Raw genomic sequence first — 17,931 nt, 5'->3', positions numbered from 1 at the left:
AGGGAGTCAACAGCTCCTCACGGTTTTGTATTGTCTGTGATCTTGATTGTATCCCTTCCAGTCCTGCATCCATTGGGTTGTAATTGCATATATACTTCAAGATTCTAAAGGTAACCTCTATGCCTCTTCAACTACTTGCCTTCTAGTCAGCCCAAGGGCTACCAGTTAATGTAAGATTTTCTGTATTGCTAAGACTTGTACAAAGTGGTTTAAAGAGTTCACAAAAATATTTCACAGTGCTTTCTTTATTGAAGAATGTCTAAGTTAAGCTTCAGTCATTTAACACTTGAATGCTGTTTAGACCATTAAATCAATACATTGTGTGGACAAATCACTTCTGTGTGTGTGTGTACGTATACATATATGCACACACACATATATATTTAGTTATTTCCAATCTGGAATTGGTAAAGAAGAATGGTAAATTTAAGGAAGAGGAACACCTTCAGCATTGAAGAGATAACCATTATAAATGTACAGAAACTTGAATTACCATTGGCTGTTAGAAAGTTGTAGAAAAATCTTTGCTATAATGTTTGGGATAATCACGTAGACATGAAAATTTTGAAGAAAAGTTTAGTCTAGCAAGGTCAGACTTAAAGCTAACAAGACTTAATGCTGGTGTAATCTTTCTGGATATAGGACACCTGAGGTTAGCAAGAAAATGTAGTAGTAGATGGGCAGACAGTTTTGAAGAACTTTACACTTTTGCTTCTCTACTGCACTAGTAAGCAGTACTAGTGATAGCCAACACATTTTAATAAACTGGTAGTGAAAGAGGCAAGGTAGTAGTGAGGATGTTCTAATCTGTTTTGCTGTAAACTTTGAGTGATCATGCAAGAGTCCTCAGGAAGTATTCGACTGCATGGTAGTGTCTTGCAGCATTTAAGACCATTTTATTTCTTACTGAGATGTAAAGCTTCTTTTGGTGCCTCCTTTTGTTCTAACACGTGGAGCTTCATGGACTTGAATTTGGAATTTTATGTTGCATTTTTCTGCTGGGGACTGTTTTCCTGTCTGCTAGATTTTCTTCCTGCTTTGAACGCCTCCCATGATTCTTGTTCATGTGCAAAATGCTTATTACTAAGAGCTTGCTGGTAAGATCTTGCCAGATGCACTTTTTCACCTTTGCTCGGATGACTTCCATTAGGAAAGTGCAGGTGTTTCCTCCTCATCTGATAGTTGTGATGGGCAATCGGAAGTGAATAATTTTCTGTGTATAGGCATACACTTATACACAAGCACATACACACTCCTCTGTGTAAGGGTGAAGCACTTATCGCCTCTCCCACTGACTCTTCTACAATGGTTTAGTTAACTGATGGGCCAGATCATGGTCAGATAAGCTAGCTGGAAATTTATATTCTCAAACCAAAGGAGTCTTTGCAAAACTAAGGTTACAACTGTCAAGCAGTTTCTTAGACAGAAGTGAACATAGAAATGGGTTTTATTATATTTTGAGGACATAGAAATCTGACAGCTGGATGATTTGCTTGTCACCAAGAGAAGGTAGCAGAGTTGTGATTTGCAGGATGAAAGAAATAAATGGATAACTATGTTGCCTGGCCTTTACTAACTGGGACCTTAATTATCAATCAGATGTAGTTGGAAAATGCTACTATGCACAGGTTTTGGAGAAAAGTTATAAATGTTGGTTCAGAATCAGTGAAACTAGAGCACTGCATACTTGCTTGCTCTAAAGCTGTGCTGTGTCTGGACACATGTAATGTCATGTTAGGCTTCTTATACAAGTGGAAGAATTCAGATTGCTTCTCAAATTTTGAAATTCTCTGTTAAATTTTCTTTATTGTTTAGTTTATACTTTTGATTTTTATTAATTTGGTTTTTGAGTTTTTTTTTGGAGTCTCACACATTACAGAAGTCCTCGAGAAGGTCTTGTAAATATTAAGAGATTTTTGAGTAGCACTGGCAAAAGAAAAGTTGTAAATATTTTGCATGTTACTCTTTCTAGCAAAGAGCATATTCAATATGAAGGTGGAATTTGAAATCAGTTTTGGAATCAGTTTGAAGGTGCGATTTGAAATCAGAAACTGTAGTTTCCCAATTTCCTCTCCTTAGCTGTCTTATCTGCCACACATCCCTACTGTTTTCCTCTTACAGTTTATAGCCAGGTGCCATATATACTTTTGTCTATTTTCTGATCTCGATCTCAAGTCGTCTGCTGTCCAGTCTGCTTTTCTTCAGCCAGACCCTCCAGCAATTGTCTTTGCCCCACTGCTAATCTTAGGATTTGGCTGGTGGCTTTGTACAGTTGCTGGTCACTTCACGCTATCTATGTATACACAAACTAAATAAGTTTTAAAGCATTCATAGATACTCCTACTTAACCCTTCTGCCCATTTTTTTACTGTTTATTCTCTGTAAAAGCCACAATAAATTGCAGATACAAAAATAGTTTTCTTAAAAGCATTGACTTTTAACCTGGCTGTGATTTTTGAGAAAGGCATTTTCATTGTGTTCATGAAATATTTTCAGCGAGTATTTCCCATAATATTTGTGTTCTGATTTTGGATATGGATCATAGCTGCTGTTAAGAAATGGATAGCTGCTGGAAGACTTGGTTGCTTTTGTGGAAGTGTTTCAGCAGCAGTTCCTAAGCAGCCAGACAAGTTATGCGAGAGCTGCAATTGGACATAGAATTTTATGTTTCAACATATTAAGCTAGTCTTTTTCAGCTATTTTGGTTTTGGGGATTATGAGAAAGGGTAAAACCAAAAGTATGTTATTTGACTATTGTTGCTTGTTAGTAAAGGTTTATTTTTTCTAGAATAGTGAAAGGTAAGAGGGTGCTTATAGACAATGCAGGCTGCTATTACTTCTTGTAAGTCAACAAATTGTATAGGTTCTCTCTTAGCTGTGTAGCTTTACCTACCTTTTGCATCACACAATCTCATTGTTCAGAGTTTAAATTTAAAAAATGGTCTGATAGTGATCACACATTTTCCTCACACTTCAAGATGTTGATTTATTACTGTACAAATGGCTAGCTAGTGCCATCCTGTGCCTTATGTTTTGCACATTGATTTATGCTGTGTTGGCTTGTGTTAGTGTAAATTGAAGCAAATACACTGATTGGACAGTATTAGCACTCTGTTGTCAGTTTATTTGCTGTTGAGAAAGAAAAGAAAATAATGAAATATAGTAATGATAACAACATAAATAGATGCAAAATACAGTGCGGTCTTAAAAAGACTGAATTTCAAGTGACCTTTAGAAGCGTTAGTGCTGTTATTTCCTTGCTGCAGGGTACCATTTTTTTTCCCAAGGGAAATGTATCCCAGCAATGACTCTGAACATGTTACCTTCTTTAAATCTTTGTCCTGAGCATAGAATTTCAGTCTGGCCATCTCTATTGTGGATTTATTTTAATGAAGAATTGAGTAGATGTTCAGTGAGTTATTTTATTCAGAGTCTAAGGTTAAGTCACATAGTAAAATGAAGATATATAAATTGAATTAAGAAAAAAGTTAAAAGAAACTTGTATCTTGAAAAGACACATATAGTTTGGTGAACTTTGTTGTACTTTTGACTAAGCAGTTAGTATGTAATTTGCCAAACTTTATTTCAAAATCCAGTTCATTTTCATGACTTGGCTGCTTGCAGAGAGCTGAGTGGATGGAGGACAGATGAGGAGGAAAACCATGGTGTACTCCAGAGTGCTGTAACAGTGGATCTGGAGTTCATGGTGGCATTTGCTGCGAGCAGCCCCTGCCCGACTGGCGTGTGCTGCCCGGGGTGAGGCCGCGTGGGTCTGACTGTGCCTGTTCCTGCCCTGCAGAGGAAGCTCCTTCCCTCGGCAGCTGGGCAGTGTGTTCCTGCCGTGTCCCTGCCCTGCTCGTGGCAGTGGCTTTGGGCAGTGTGTTCCTGCCGTGTCCCTGCCCTGCTCGTGGCAGTGGCTTTGGGCAGTGTGTTCCTGCCATGTCCCTGCCCTGCTCGTGGCAGTGGCTTTGGGCAGTGTGTTCCTGCCGTGTCCCTGCCCTGCTCGTGGCAGTGGCTTTGGGCAGTGTGTTCCTGCCATGTCCCTGCCCTGCTCGTGGCAGTGGCTTTGGGCAGTGTGTCCCTGCCATGTCCCTGCCCTGCTCGTGGCAGTGGCTTTGGGCAGTGTGTCCCTGCCGTGTCCCTGCTCTGCTCAGGGCAGTGGCTTTGGGCAGTGTGTTCCTGCCGTGTCCCTGCCCTGCTCGGGCAGTGCCTGCTGGGGAGGGCAGCCTGCTCGGAGGCACGGCACACCTGTGACCTCTGTCGCGCAGAGACGGTCTTGCTGCCCAGGCCAGAGCTGTGGTAGTGGAAGATGTCGAAAAAGTGCCTTTACTACTGTAGTGTAACTTTTATAAAAACATAATAACAATCCTTCCATTCTCCCCCTCAGTGTAAGCAGCTCTTCTTACCAGTGTCTGTGAACAACAAAAAAATAATCTTCCATTCCTTCTCAGTTTCTTGGTTTGGTTTGTTTGGGATATTTTGGATTTTTTTTTCTCTCTGTGCAGTTGGAGGGAATAAGAACCATGGTACAAGACAAGAGGGTTAGTTGAATTTTGTAACAATGTCTGTAACTTGAATTCACATGTGAGAGGAGGTAAGAAAAAACATTGAAAGCTTTTAAGTGTGTGCATGATTTCTCATTTTGCCTTTTATCTTTCTTGCCTTGTGACACTTCAGTTATATACTAGGCATAATACTTTCCTTGGAGAAATTATTGCTAGATTTATCAGATTGCTAATTTCTAGTTATTCTATTGCTCATTTTCAAATTGCATGGTGTTCTTCATATCTCTAGTGTGAATTAATGCAGTTTCTTAGTAAATTAGTAATATAGTTTCTGTATCTGCATTTGTCAGGCAAAAACATCTAGCCCATTAGATGACAATTCAGACTGAGATCAGGTTTAAGAAAATTTTTCTCCTAGTTGTTTGTGGAGGTGTATCAAATTTTATTAGACATCTTTTGCTGCCGTTGGACCTGACCAAAATCAGAAACAAAATTTAAAATACTGTTGACAGCTGCTGTTCTTGCATCCTTCTCTCTGTCTCCTACAGACAGTGACTTCTGTTCAGAACTTGGTGGTTCTTTTTCATAATTAGCCCTCATGGTTAGTGCTTTTCGCTTAACACAGGCCCACTTTGAAAGGTGGGATGACCCTGTATGTAATTTAGGTGTCTAGGCATTGTTTAAAGGAGGGCAACTAGTTTGCAACAGTGTTTCTACTTTGGAACACCTTTTTGATTTCCTGTTCAAGATCTGGGAAAAACCGGCTGTGTTTGTCTTTATGTAGTTCCTCCCAGGGGAAGTTTTACTCAATTAGACCTAGGGAATTCAAGCAGCCAGGGTCCTCTAATGTGGCATCAGGGCCATGGGAAGACTGAGGATCTTGTCTAATATTTTCCAAAGCCTTGTGTTTTTATTGATCTGGTTCTGGTGTTGAAGGTCGATGACAATGAAGTTGCCCTACTCTATCTGTGAAATTGTGCTTTGGAGATGTGAAGTATGTCTTTGCTTTGGACCAAGAAGCTTTGCTTTATTATTTAAAGGTTGAGGTTTTCTGTGAGTTTTTTTTTTCGGGGGGGGGGGGGGAAGAGGGGGTCGAAATTACATGCTGTTAGCAATGTATCTGAAGCTGAAAGCACTTTTGAAGGAAATTATCTAAAATGGTATTTAGCCATTATCTTTTAATGTCTTTTCTTCTCCCCATGCAGTCCCTGCCATGAACTTATGCATTCAAGAAATACTTGTTTTGCTGCCACATATTCAGAAAGCTGTAATAATGTGTTGAGGAATCCTTCTTTGTGTCATAGTGGATAAACATATTAAATAAGTATGCAAGGAGGAGAAAAAAAACTTCGTCACTTGTTTGGGGTTTTTTTTTTACAGTTTAATTTCTGTATTCTAACTGTTAAGCTTGGTAATTGATGAAGAGAAAATGTGAATAAAACCTGGGTTTTAAGATATGTCTGTTGGATTGTGTGCAAATACCTGGCTTTTATTTCTTCTTAATGAATATAATTTGGGCAGAGGTGCATGACATTGCTAAAAGATTTTTCTCTGGGTTTTAATATGCTAGATTTGGATTATGGAAGCTTTCTTATGTGATTCTGTATTTGCTTCTGAAAGTTTTCATAGTCACAAAAGATTGAGTGCCTAAGGACTGAAGAACATCATTACTTTTGGAAAGGATAAAGTCAGTTAATCTGACGTTAAAGTTGGTTTTTTTGATATGTGCAGAATTGGCCCCCATGAAGAATTGTTACTTGTACTTGGCTTGTCCAGTGGCTGCAAAGACTTAATGCTGTAAACTGGTCCCAGAGGATTTTCATCTTCAGCTGAAAGTTCAGAACCTTCTTGTTAGTGTCTGCCAGTTGTTTTAGGGGAAACAGGAGGTGATCATGGGTGAGTGTGCTAGTTATTGTTTACTACCACGATAAGATAAATGCCTTAGTTTTTCTTTACTGTGAATAGCACAATTCAGGATAGCCCTGTTTTTTGTTTCACCAAAGATGGCAGCATTTTTGTTGTGTCTTTATCTTTATAGTGCTTTGAAAAGTTTTTGTTTTTATTTCAATACTTTGAAATGTTTTAACATATGTACCTTTTTTATGTGCTTTATAAAAAAAAGTAGAAAAGATCTGTTCTATTTTATAGAACTTAAGCTAATTAAAAAGAAACCCAGAGGGTAAAGCAGTATTTCCAGAAGATATGTAATTTCAGCAGTCAACTGCTGCAATTTGTGGCTGACCTCCAATGTAGATATCTGCATCTCTTCCATTTTGTCTTTGTTATTCTGAAAAACCCTAGTTTCCTTAACTGGCAAGAAACAAATATTGTCCTCAGAGTTGTGCTAGTTAAACCAGGAAGGTATGTTTTCAGTTCAGTTCATCAAAGCAGTGCAAAACACAGGCAGAAGCTTCCAGTTCTTATTTTTGTGTCTTTGGCTGAAGGTCCAACTACATAGGTATAAATGTGACTGGATTGACTCAATGTGACATTGTGCTTTGTCTGAAGGGAATCCAATTTGGAGCAACTTTGATTATAGTTTAGAATGAGCAACATCAACTTAATAATGGTCTGAATATATGGAAGACAGCTTTTTATGTATTGGGTTTTTTTTCCCTACAAGTTTTCCTTCAAAACTATTAATTAAACTGTTCACACATGCTTTTATAACACTGTAATGAAAACTGGTTAGACGAGATGCATTGGTTTTCTTCAGTCTCCCTGTTCCAAAAAGTGAACATTGTCCTTGTTCTGCAAGTCTGAGTCCTGACGGGATCACAGAGAGGATTGAATTAAAGTTTTTGTAGTGTGAAAGGTTAGAGTATCATGTGCAGGTTTTATTTATGAATAAAGGGTGAGGGTATGTTTGTGTAACAGGCAAGCAAGTCTCATAACTCATTCCAAAGAAAATCTTGTCTATAGTGTGGTAATTTAGGAGCTGATGTCTAGACTACTTTGAGAAATTGTAAACATTATGTCTTCAGAACAAGACCATGGGAGTTTAAGAAAAAATGCTGCACTTTGTATGTTTAATATTTGACTGAATTCCAGGGAGAGCAGGAGTATTTTGGCAATATCTGGTCTGCCTGACTGCTAGAGGAATTAATGAAAATGCTTATGTCAGTTCCTAGTAACATTTTCTTACTTGAATAGAGCATCTTTGGATTTGCATGATTACATGGTGTAAACTACATATTTGTCAATAATGGAAAATTTTTACTTTAAATAGTAGTGCACATGTTTATGTACATCTTCTTGTTAAACTGTTTGTACCCGTTGGAGAATCAACCAAGTAGGATCAAGCTATTATTTGACCTGAATAGCCTGAATAGCTTGATCTTTCTAGTGTTGTGCAGAGCTGTTGAAACATGACATTGAAACAAGTAAGGAAATTTTTAAAATTATTCTACTACAGTTAATTTTGAACACTGTAATCTCAGTCACTGTAAAATAGTTTCAGGAGGCAGGTAAATGCAGTTTTGCTGTGTGCAAAGTTTTGTGTTGTTTGTTGGTGGTTAAATGGTGCATTTACTACACCATTGGACTAGCTAGAATGTAGCTGTAGTAGTATTTCCATCATTTTAAGTCTTTACCACTGGATTGTTCTGGTTGGTTTTATTTTGGAATGGAAAAGGACTTCCAAGTTCAAAGACAGACATACTTTAGTTCAAAGTTACTATGCTATACAGGTGTTATCAGATGAAGGGCAATTATGAGTCCTAATGGTCTCTCCATTCAACAGTGTATTTGTAAGCATAATCCAGTTCTGGTGTCAGAAAACCTTAATTGGATATTACAACATACAAGTAGAAGTACAAGAGTATAATGCTATAGATTATGCTCAGCTTAAGTCAGTCCCTAAATTAATGCATGTATTTAATGTTTGCAAAGTTGTCATAGTTGTATTAGAAGTGCCTCAACAAATATGTGAGGAAGGTGTTATATCTATATCCCATGTGTAATTGAAATTACTTTATTAGTAGCTTTTCAGTAAATGAATTTTGTGACAGCTTTTAGAGGAAAACATTATTCTGGGGGTTAAGTAAAGATTAAAATGAACTTTTGGGTAATAAACATGACTGAACTGAGGGTAAAACCTTTTATATTTATATTATTTATTCTTCCTAGTGTTTTATATATCTTGCTGTTCTAGAGCAGTGTTGGTTTAGAGTCTTTCTGTATGATATGGAACCGAGTACTTTCAATGTCCCTGTCAACACTGACAAGGCTGTTTCAGTTTTCTGTTACCCACTGATCTATTAAGACTTTGTTTAGCAAGGGCTGCGATATTTTAAGCTGCTAGATAGTAATGCTGTTATTTATTAATTACTATTTCTGGTCTAATTGCTTCAGAATTTTTCAGAGACATTTGTTTGTCTCTTCTTTTTGAGGGAGAGGAAGTAATTTGGGTATGTCTGGACCAAGAGAATATCATTAATAGTTGGAAATGTATAATTGAAAAGAGGAAGACTGTTATATAGGGCTGTCTTGAATTTTATGGTTTTTTTAAAGACAAGCAATTGTGCTACATTGTCACCAGAAAGAAGCTAAAACCTATAAAGCTTCTAGTAGTTTCAGCAGTGGTGAACTCCAACTGCACATTTGTGTTCTTTGCAGTATGGGAGAAGAACTGGCAGGACTGCATGCCATTATAATTAAATAGTTATACATAGAAACTAGAGGGGAGAAGCTTGTCTTACCTGTTTGAGGAGTATCTGTCAGCATATTTAAATGAAAATTTATTTTGAAATTGTATGTTTGTAATTATCAGCACATTCCTAAGTAGCATAACTAGTTTTTGATCAACTGGCGAAGGTATCTTCAAAACATGTGATTGTAAACTCTGCACCTTTTTATATTTATTTGTATTTTTATTTTTACAGGATTACAAAGCCATTGACGTTTGCTGACTGTGTTGGTGATGAGCTTCCTTTAGGATGGGAAACTGTTTACGATCAACAGATTGGAGTTTATTATATGGACCACATAAATCGTGAGTAGATATGTGATTGTTTTGAGGAATGCTAGCAAGCTGGTGTTTACTCTTGACACTAACTTTGCTTCCTATACCATTTATACAACTCGTGCTACAGTGAGAAAATGTATGCAAATAATTTCTTGCAGAATGTGTTTCCTTATCTTTCATATGGGGGCATAATTGTAAAGAATTCCATTTGTAAAGAATTTTACAACCTGATTGAACTATAGTGTATCAAAATATTTTGGTTTGCTTGGTCGTACTGTGAAGTATTGATAATTTTGTTGTTGCTTTTTGTCATACGTCAGAAAGATCTTTGTGTTATATCCTTACTTTTCCTATTTTTCCAGTCATCCATAGTTCACTCTTCTAGATTGAAAACCAAAATACATTCTGAGAGAGGTGTGCTGATTTTTAATCAGAAGCACTGTGAAATACAGTAATCTCATTCTTGCCTAAGCAGTATATATTTTCTGTTTCAATACAGTACAAAATGCTATCAAAAAGACAACAGATTTGCCTTTCGGAAACTAATTTTGAATGCTTTCCCTTTTGGACTATTACTGAGCTTTGTATCATCACTGTGGCACATTTGCCAGTTCTACTTTAAAAAAAATGTCTTATCTTTATAGCTTTGTACTGCTGCTGCTGTTACTGTTGTGCTATCATTAAGCTTCTTATCGCCATTGAGTGAATGCTTTCAGTATTGTGGGAATTGGCAGTTGGTGGGGACTAAGAAAAGAAAAAAGTAGTTACATGGGCTGTCACAGCCCTGGTAAATAGTACAATCTGAAAAACCAACCTCAATACTATCTACTTGAAATCTAGTCAATTAAAAAATGCAAGTGTAATAATAATTTTGGGCTTCCAGCCATCATTGGAATTACTTGTGTATTGTGGTTTCACAATTACTTGCTTTAAAAAACCTAAACAACAGAATAATAAATGTTCCCGTGGTATTGTTTGACCTATACAGGTACTTATTTGTTGTGAAATTTAACAAAGATCATTAACTAAATTATAAACTTTAAACAGCTGTTAATACATTAATCACAAGGATAGATAGACAAGAAAATTCAAAGGCAATAAATACAGACTTTTAGGTAATTCTTACAATAACTCTGTGTTTAAAAAAAGTATTAGTTTAAGGATTGCTGTCATGCTAACTTTAGTAATGTTGAAATTTAATAAGAAGTGAGGATTACATTGGAGTACAGTAATGGAGTGCACTTACACCAAGGTATGTGCATGAATGCATATCTTTTTTAAAAAATGAAAGTATTGCCAACTCTTTTTAATTTTTTTTTTTAATTGGCAGGTGGGTTTAGAGTCCCTGCAGAAAATGAGAGAACATGAATTCCTATTGCAATGTTGTGCCTTAAAAAAGCTACTGATAGGCCTCTGTGATAGGAATAACAATCACCATCACATGCAAAAACAGAGCTTCCTTTTGCTTTTTGAATTTTGTTATTAGCAGCTTTACCACATACTTCAAGTTTGAACTTACAGAAGGGATATTAATCATTGTAGGCATGTCAGATCTGGCTTGCATTTTTTTCTTTCTATTGAGAGCAAAAATTGTACAAGAGAGTCTTTGCAAAGAGCATTTGAGTTCCCAAATCATCAGTGGGTAGCCAGAAAGAAAAAAATGAATATTAATGGGTCTGGAAAAGTAAAGCTAATCATATTAGGTATGAAATAAAGTTAACGTACGAACAGAGGGATAGAAGCTTCATGCGGACAGTGCTGAACTGAGTAAAAGGAATCAGTCAACAATTAACAAGGTTGCAAAATTGGTCTCCTTCATGATAACTAATTGCTTGCAGCCCACAGATATTATCCTAAATGGTAATTCAACCGTCACCCTTAGGCTAATACCAGCAAGATTTATAATAAGAGGGAAGATAGAGTTGATATTATAGCTGGATAATTATTATTCAGAAATTAGTAGGACACTTGATCCAATTTTTAAACTGTGGACAACAAAGGTACCAATCAAGACTGCATAAACTTCCTTTGTAGAACTGAGAACTACTGAGTAGACAATCATGTGCATCATGAGGTGGTGTCAAGACAAGTGGCAGAGATGGTGTAGGAGCTGAAGAAACGTTTTTCTGAAATGTGTATGTCTAAACCACTTGGAATGGCAGCCTCAGGAGAAAACATTTGGATTGCCTTTTGTGGCTGACTGGGTTGAATGCTTTATGCAGCATTGGAGTTCTGTGTTAATTGACAAAACAGTTAGAAGTACTTCAGTGTCAAGAAATACTGTGAGAAAATGCAAGGGATAATTCAAAGAGAGTCTTTCTACACTTACATTTACCACACTTACCAGGGACCTCTCATGTTCTGTGCACTCTCTCAAGCTTTTTGCCCTTGCACCTTTTAAAAGAAAACAGCAATACTTCTGATTTTTTTCTAAGTCTCTTGCTATGTTTGTTTACCCAGGAAGCAAGAAAAAGATTTCTAGGCAATAGTTTTCCATTTAAACTGGAAAATAACCAAGGAACAGAAGAATCTTCTGTAAATCTCAATGGTGCTTCCAACCCTGATCTCCATCTTGTTCTGTAAATTCAGTACTTTGTTGACACCCTTACTAAGCTGCTCTTGGCTGTTATCCAACCATTGCTTAAAAACCTTGGCGGTTGCCAGCCACAGAATTCCTTTCCCTCCTCCTCAGAGTCTTGGGAGCCTTTGAAGTCTCCTCTAAGCAGTTGGGCATTCCCCAGTGAGGGAATAATATATTCTCTGCATTTGTCTGGGACTGTCCTTGAGTTACTATAGTGGGTTTTTTTTTAATTGGTTGTAAAGAAATGAAGGAAGTTAATTTTATCATACAATGTAGCTTTAGTCTTGTTATGTGGCAAACTTGTTTAGAAATCCAGGGCAAAGTTTCATAAACCAGAAAAAAGCAGAGCTTCCCGTGCACTGAAGAAGTTTTCTATCTCCAGTGAATGCTGCTAGCTTTTTAGAAGGCTTCTGAAATAATTCTGTGAGAGATGTAGTGCCCTGAAGTATAGGATCTCAGAAGTTTAATGTGTAATAGAACGTAACACCTTAGCCTGGGCTGTTTATTGAGATTAGGACTAATAATTTACCATTGAAAGACAAAAACTGAATCCTAGTAAGCCTATATGTTTTATAAATATTTACTGATTTCTCATTGTTTCCATGGGGGTTTAGCAGTCTTATGAATATTAAAATTTGCACAGATTTCAGAGGTACTTATGGACAGATGAGGTAGCAGTGGAAATTGAAATGCCCTCAGTGAAGGGTGGGCAGCAGTCAGAATTCTGTTTTCTTCTGCTTGCCCTCCATGTAGAGGAGGATTTACGGCAACTCAACAAGCGAAAGCACATCCTGTCCTTGGCATGGGAGATACTTTCAGGACACTGGAGTCAGAAGGGAATCGAAGGGGTCCCTGGGAAGTGGGGAGAAATTGCAGAACTATAGGCACTATATTTATACTGTTTCAATGTGAGGAGTTGTAGGGAGAGAAAGGTACAGCTATTAAGAGAAAAGGTTATTTAGGAACTTAATCTGCAAATCTGTTGAAAGCACTGCTCTTTGGTGAGCTTTCTGTTTTTGTTTATATACTTTTCAGATGGCTCTCAAATGATAGAGCTGCTAGCATGACCATGACACCATTAGAGTTCTTAATCTGTTGTGCTCAATCTTCTACAGTTTTGTATTTCATCACTGGCACCAATATAATGAATTATGTACTCAGGATTAATGCAAAACATAACTGGCTTTCATCTCTTGTAAGAAACCAAGTTTGGAAAAATTGCTAGGTGCTTAGCTCCTGACTGTGCTGCAGGTTTTGCCACTACTTTGAACATTGACCTTGTGTCTGCAGGAGTTTTTTACTGGTAGAGCTTCAATCATCAGAAATTAACATTACATTTAAACACAAGGCTTTACATCAACATCGTCATGTAAAACATATTATTTGATTCACAAAAACCCCCAAAATGAACCAATAATTTTTTAGGATTTTAATATGTGTGTCATCCTCAAATGCCTTTGCAACTGCAAAGAGATTGTTTTGCAGTAATAACCTTGAAAATCAATGGGAAATGGGAAAGATTTTTTTTTTGTTGAAACTTGTTTTTGGTTTGTGTTTAAATAAAAACTGGTCTAAACCCTGGCAAGGAAAAACATCAGACTGCTGTTTCTTAAGACAAAAAAAAGAGAAGCGATTTAAAAGCTTTATGGATTTGAGACTAAGATGCTGACTTCTCTGTTGAATTATCTTATTCTTCTTAACTATGCAGTGATAGCTTCTGTCCTTTTAAGATGTTATGCTTGTGAAGTTGTATGCAGTATCATAAGATAGTTGCAGCTATTTATAGATTTATGGGTTAAACATTGAGATACCTTTCATTTTTCCTTGTGGTTCTGGGTTTTTAGGTAGTTCCTGGAATTTTCAAGTTGGCTATGAGGGAAGGTTAGAGCCAAATTACTGTTTTCTTTGGGTTTGCACTGGTTTGTAAAGAAAAGAATAACATTCAAATGCCTTTTCTATTTGAAAAGCCTTTCCTGTTCTTTCACTCTGCATCCTTCCTTCTTCTCATCGTGGCTGGAATGATTTTGGGCATTGTAGTGTCAGGTGTGCTGGTTGAGAATGGACATTAACAAAAATAACTTTGACTTGGTGGCACAAAGTGTTATATAATTTTATTTATTGCTTTTACTTTTTTCTCCTCAGAGCTCACACAAATTGAGGATCCAAGGGAACAATGGAGAAGGGAGCAAGAACGCATGCTAAAGGAATATTTAATAGTTGCCCAGGAGGCACTAAATGCCAAGAAAGAGATTTACCAAATAAAGCAGCAGCGTTTCGAACTAGCCCAAGAGGAGTATCAACAATTGCACAAAATGTGTGAGGATGACAGCCGTTCCTATGCCAGCTGTGAGTTTACAATCTTTTATCTTCTTTTATCTTATAATCTATCTATTATATTTTCTTGATATTACCCACCTGCCCTCACAAGATGTGGTGTAAGAAATAGTGTGAAGTATTTCCATCACCTGATTCTTCTCTGAATGAAGGTCCTGACTGCAGCAGTGAGGTGCTATCCTTTGACTCTGCAATTCAATGTCTTCCAATTCCTGTTACGTCTATTACAACAGAGATTTAATAGGGATAAATGTTAACATTAAAAAAGGATGTAACTTTAAACAGGCATATATCCCAGCTGGTATTTCTACCCATCTTGGAGCCAGGTGTGGTGATGCTTCCTGCAAGGCAACAAAAGACTGAATCTTGCTGGATCAGCCACCTACCTGCGCTCCTAAACGCAAAGATTATTTTCCACTTAATATGGGAGGGAGCCATCAGCTTAGGGGAAACCTTCTGTGGATCCACAGAATGCTTAGCAAATTTTCAAAGAGTTAGGGACAGGCTGTTGTATTCAAGAGTACCTCTGACCATGGTAACCTTTTTCATATCTTTGAAGCTCTTAGAAAAACAAGTTATTTGAAGCAGCAACAAAATATGACTGAAAATTACAAAAATGGGGGTTATTTGTAATGAAAGCAAATGCTAGTCAATTTATTTATGTTTTTTAATCTTCTGATAGTTTGGGGTTTTGTAGGTATATCTGGAGTTGATAATGAGAATCTGTAAGAGCAATTACATAAAACTTCTTGTTTTGAGGTGGAAAAATATTTAAATTTTCTACAGATGCGTTAATATATTTTATATTGGTTTAATGTCATATGTATCAGTTTCGAGAAAATGGGATGGACTGATTGCTCAGATGATTTTTAAATTTTTTTTTTTAAATATCCATTTGGGGATTAATCATGCTGTTAACTCAAGATTCCCAAAGGCTTCTCCTCCACTTGTTTTTTTTAATTTGACTCCTCCACTCGATTGTGGGATGCTTGTTTCTCCTTTTATTGTACAGAAATATTGGGCTTCTAATGTGAGTGCAATTACATTACCCAAGTTGGATGCTTATATAGTGAATATCTTTGCCTCCACTTCCACTTGTTTCAAGTTGTTGCATTTAAAGAACTAAGACTTCACAAATTGTTTTTCTCCACTTTGTTTGTGGGTGCTGCCATTGACTCAGTGTCGTGTGCTTATGAGTGGGAGGTGAGCTCAGCGGTTGTGGGTTGGCAGGGAGGTGCCCATGCAGCAGTTTTGTGACTCAGTTGTGATCAGCACTGTTAAAAAAAAAAAATCCATAGAAAATCCTGGATTTAAAGAATTAGTCCAGGCATGACTACTCATTTTGGCAAGTTCCTGCACGCTCAACATGACCTTGGCATTGCAGTATTCTTTCAAGAGTCAAAAGGCCCAGTGCAGCCCCAGACACAGATATGGGTTTCAGTGTAGCAGCCTTCAGCTCTGCAAAAGGATGGAAGGTCTGACAGCACAACCCCATCCATTCACATACCAGGCATTTTTCAGTGGGCCAGTGCTGCCTTGAATGGCTTGCTCCCTAAATCATGGTTGCTGTAGCCCCACCTATCCTCTAGGACCTTTACTTCATCTGTGTAGGCTTTAGCTTGTGATGCCACAGCTTGAAATCATTGCCTGACTGTAGATAACTTGTGTTAAGAGCTCACTTGCCACGGTTGGTTTGTATTTCAGTTTCCTACACTGTTGCTTTAGAAGGCAGCTTCTCTCCCTAGCTGTGCCTTCAGTTCTGATAATTTTTTTTAACTTTAGTCCCTATCACAGTGTTAATTCAGTGTACCTAGGAAGTAACTAGTAATTATTAATATTACACAAATTGCTTGCTTCAGTAGATGCCATCATCCTATCATAGAGGCTAATTGCTTTTAGGAAATATGCAGTGCTGCTGTATGCATTTTTTGGTGTTGTTCAGGAGAAAAAAAAAGTTTCACGTGGGCCAAATAGAAATCTTCAGTTGTCACAGAGGATAATTTTAGAACCTAGTGACTTGTAAGAAAAAGAAATAATGAAATGGTTTATCAAATAGTGACACATCTTAACAATTGTATTAAAGAAGAGGGAAAAAAGTAAAATATTGTTTTCCATTTGTTTAGCATTCTCTGGATTTTCAGCTAATACCAAGTATGACCCATATCAGATTAAAGCAGAAATAGCCAGCCGTCGTGACAGAGTGAGTAATCTTTTTTCATTTTGTAAAAATATGAATTAGGCGTGGGGAAGGGAGGGAGGGTCTGTTTTTCTTTTACTAGCATTTACACTGAATGTTGCATGCATAAAATGAAAAGAAATATGGTATTGAAAAGTGCTTTTTTATTCTAACCCATAGCTCTATATAAACTGCATTTCAGTGACTTGAGAAGTAATGCTTTTTCCATGTTACAAATGCAAACATTTTTGTCACAGATGTCAGAGGCAAGCTCAGCCAGACTTTCAGAAATTGCTTTCTCTCTACAAACTGCCACAAGTAGTAAATGCTCTGCGGCCAGATTCTTTCAGTGGAAACCCACTGTCTTCATACCATTTACCCATTTTCAGTGAGGTTCTGCTGGACTGCAGGTTTAGCCACTTATTTGGAAATCTCTTCACAATTCAGTAGACCTATTGGCTAAATAGAATTTTTTAGCTGATTGGCCAGAGCTTTTTTATGAGGAGAGGGAAGTTCAAGTATTCTGACAATGATAGGCAGTTCTGTAACAAAAATGTTCCTTATTTATGTATTTTTTTAAAAACTAAAGTCATGGTTTTGATAAATAAGTATTTTAAAAAATACTTATCCTTGCAGGATAGTGTTCCACTGTTGTTGTAGTGACCACTTTTCACATGAGTGCCTCTGAAAATAAATCCTGTTCACCACCCTCCAAAGGCATTTATTCTATCTGTGTATATTTATTACATGCTGACTAGTGTTTGCTTGTTTTATATACTCTAAATGTCAGCATATTCAAAACAAGAAAACAAGCCTTATTTATTTAAGTAATATTTGAAGAAAATAAATGAGGTTTTTCACTTATGACTATTTTTCTCTCTTCCTCTTAAACAAAATTACCTACTACATACATAGGATATTATGTTCAAGTGACTGTGTGCGTAGTCATTGAGTTGTTTCAGGAAATAGAACGAAATAGGCAGTATAAACTTTTTGTGTGCAGGATATTAGTGATGCTTTTTCTCATTTTACTTTTGGTGAGTGTTAAAAGGAGCTGGTGAGGGTATAGTGCTTAGGGGCTCGTGCTATGAATTTTGATGAAAGGGAGAGAGCTGTGCAGGATGGTGGGACCCTGACAGTCCTGGTTTGCAGCCTGGTACTGATGCAAAGTCCCTTGCTCTTGGAATAGAGCTGAAGAAAAATTAATTATTTTACTCTCTGTTTTTTTTTTAATCTGTTTTGTAATGATTTTGTCATTTACTGATGTACGTGTGAAAATCAAAAGCATTCTGGGCAACTTTTAGAGTTTGGTAGCTTCAGAAGAGAGGGCTTTTTTCTTCCATCCTTGCCCCTCTTTGGGCTTGCAGTT

General features: G+C 37.1%; 1 protein-coding gene across 1 annotated transcript in view; it reads left to right on the top strand.

Moving 5' to 3' along the window:
• Nucleotides 1-17,931, top strand: part of WWC3 (WWC family member 3) — a 98,101-nt gene that overhangs the window by 27,568 nt on the left and 52,602 nt on the right. The window contains exons 2-4 of the mRNA XM_053935407.1: nucleotides 9,389-9,498; nucleotides 14,195-14,398; nucleotides 16,510-16,586. Of these exons, the coding sequence (XP_053791382.1) occupies nucleotides 9,389-9,498; nucleotides 14,195-14,398; nucleotides 16,510-16,586 (391 nt within the window). The remainder of the gene's footprint in view (nucleotides 1-9,388; nucleotides 9,499-14,194; nucleotides 14,399-16,509; nucleotides 16,587-17,931) is intronic.

The sequence above is a fragment of the Vidua chalybeata genome, chromosome 2, assembly GCF_026979565.1.
Source record: "Vidua chalybeata isolate OUT-0048 chromosome 2, bVidCha1 merged haplotype, whole genome shotgun sequence".
Lineage (NCBI taxonomy): Eukaryota > Metazoa > Chordata > Aves > Passeriformes > Viduidae > Vidua > Vidua chalybeata.
This window is presented reverse-complemented; position numbering and strand designations above follow the sequence as displayed.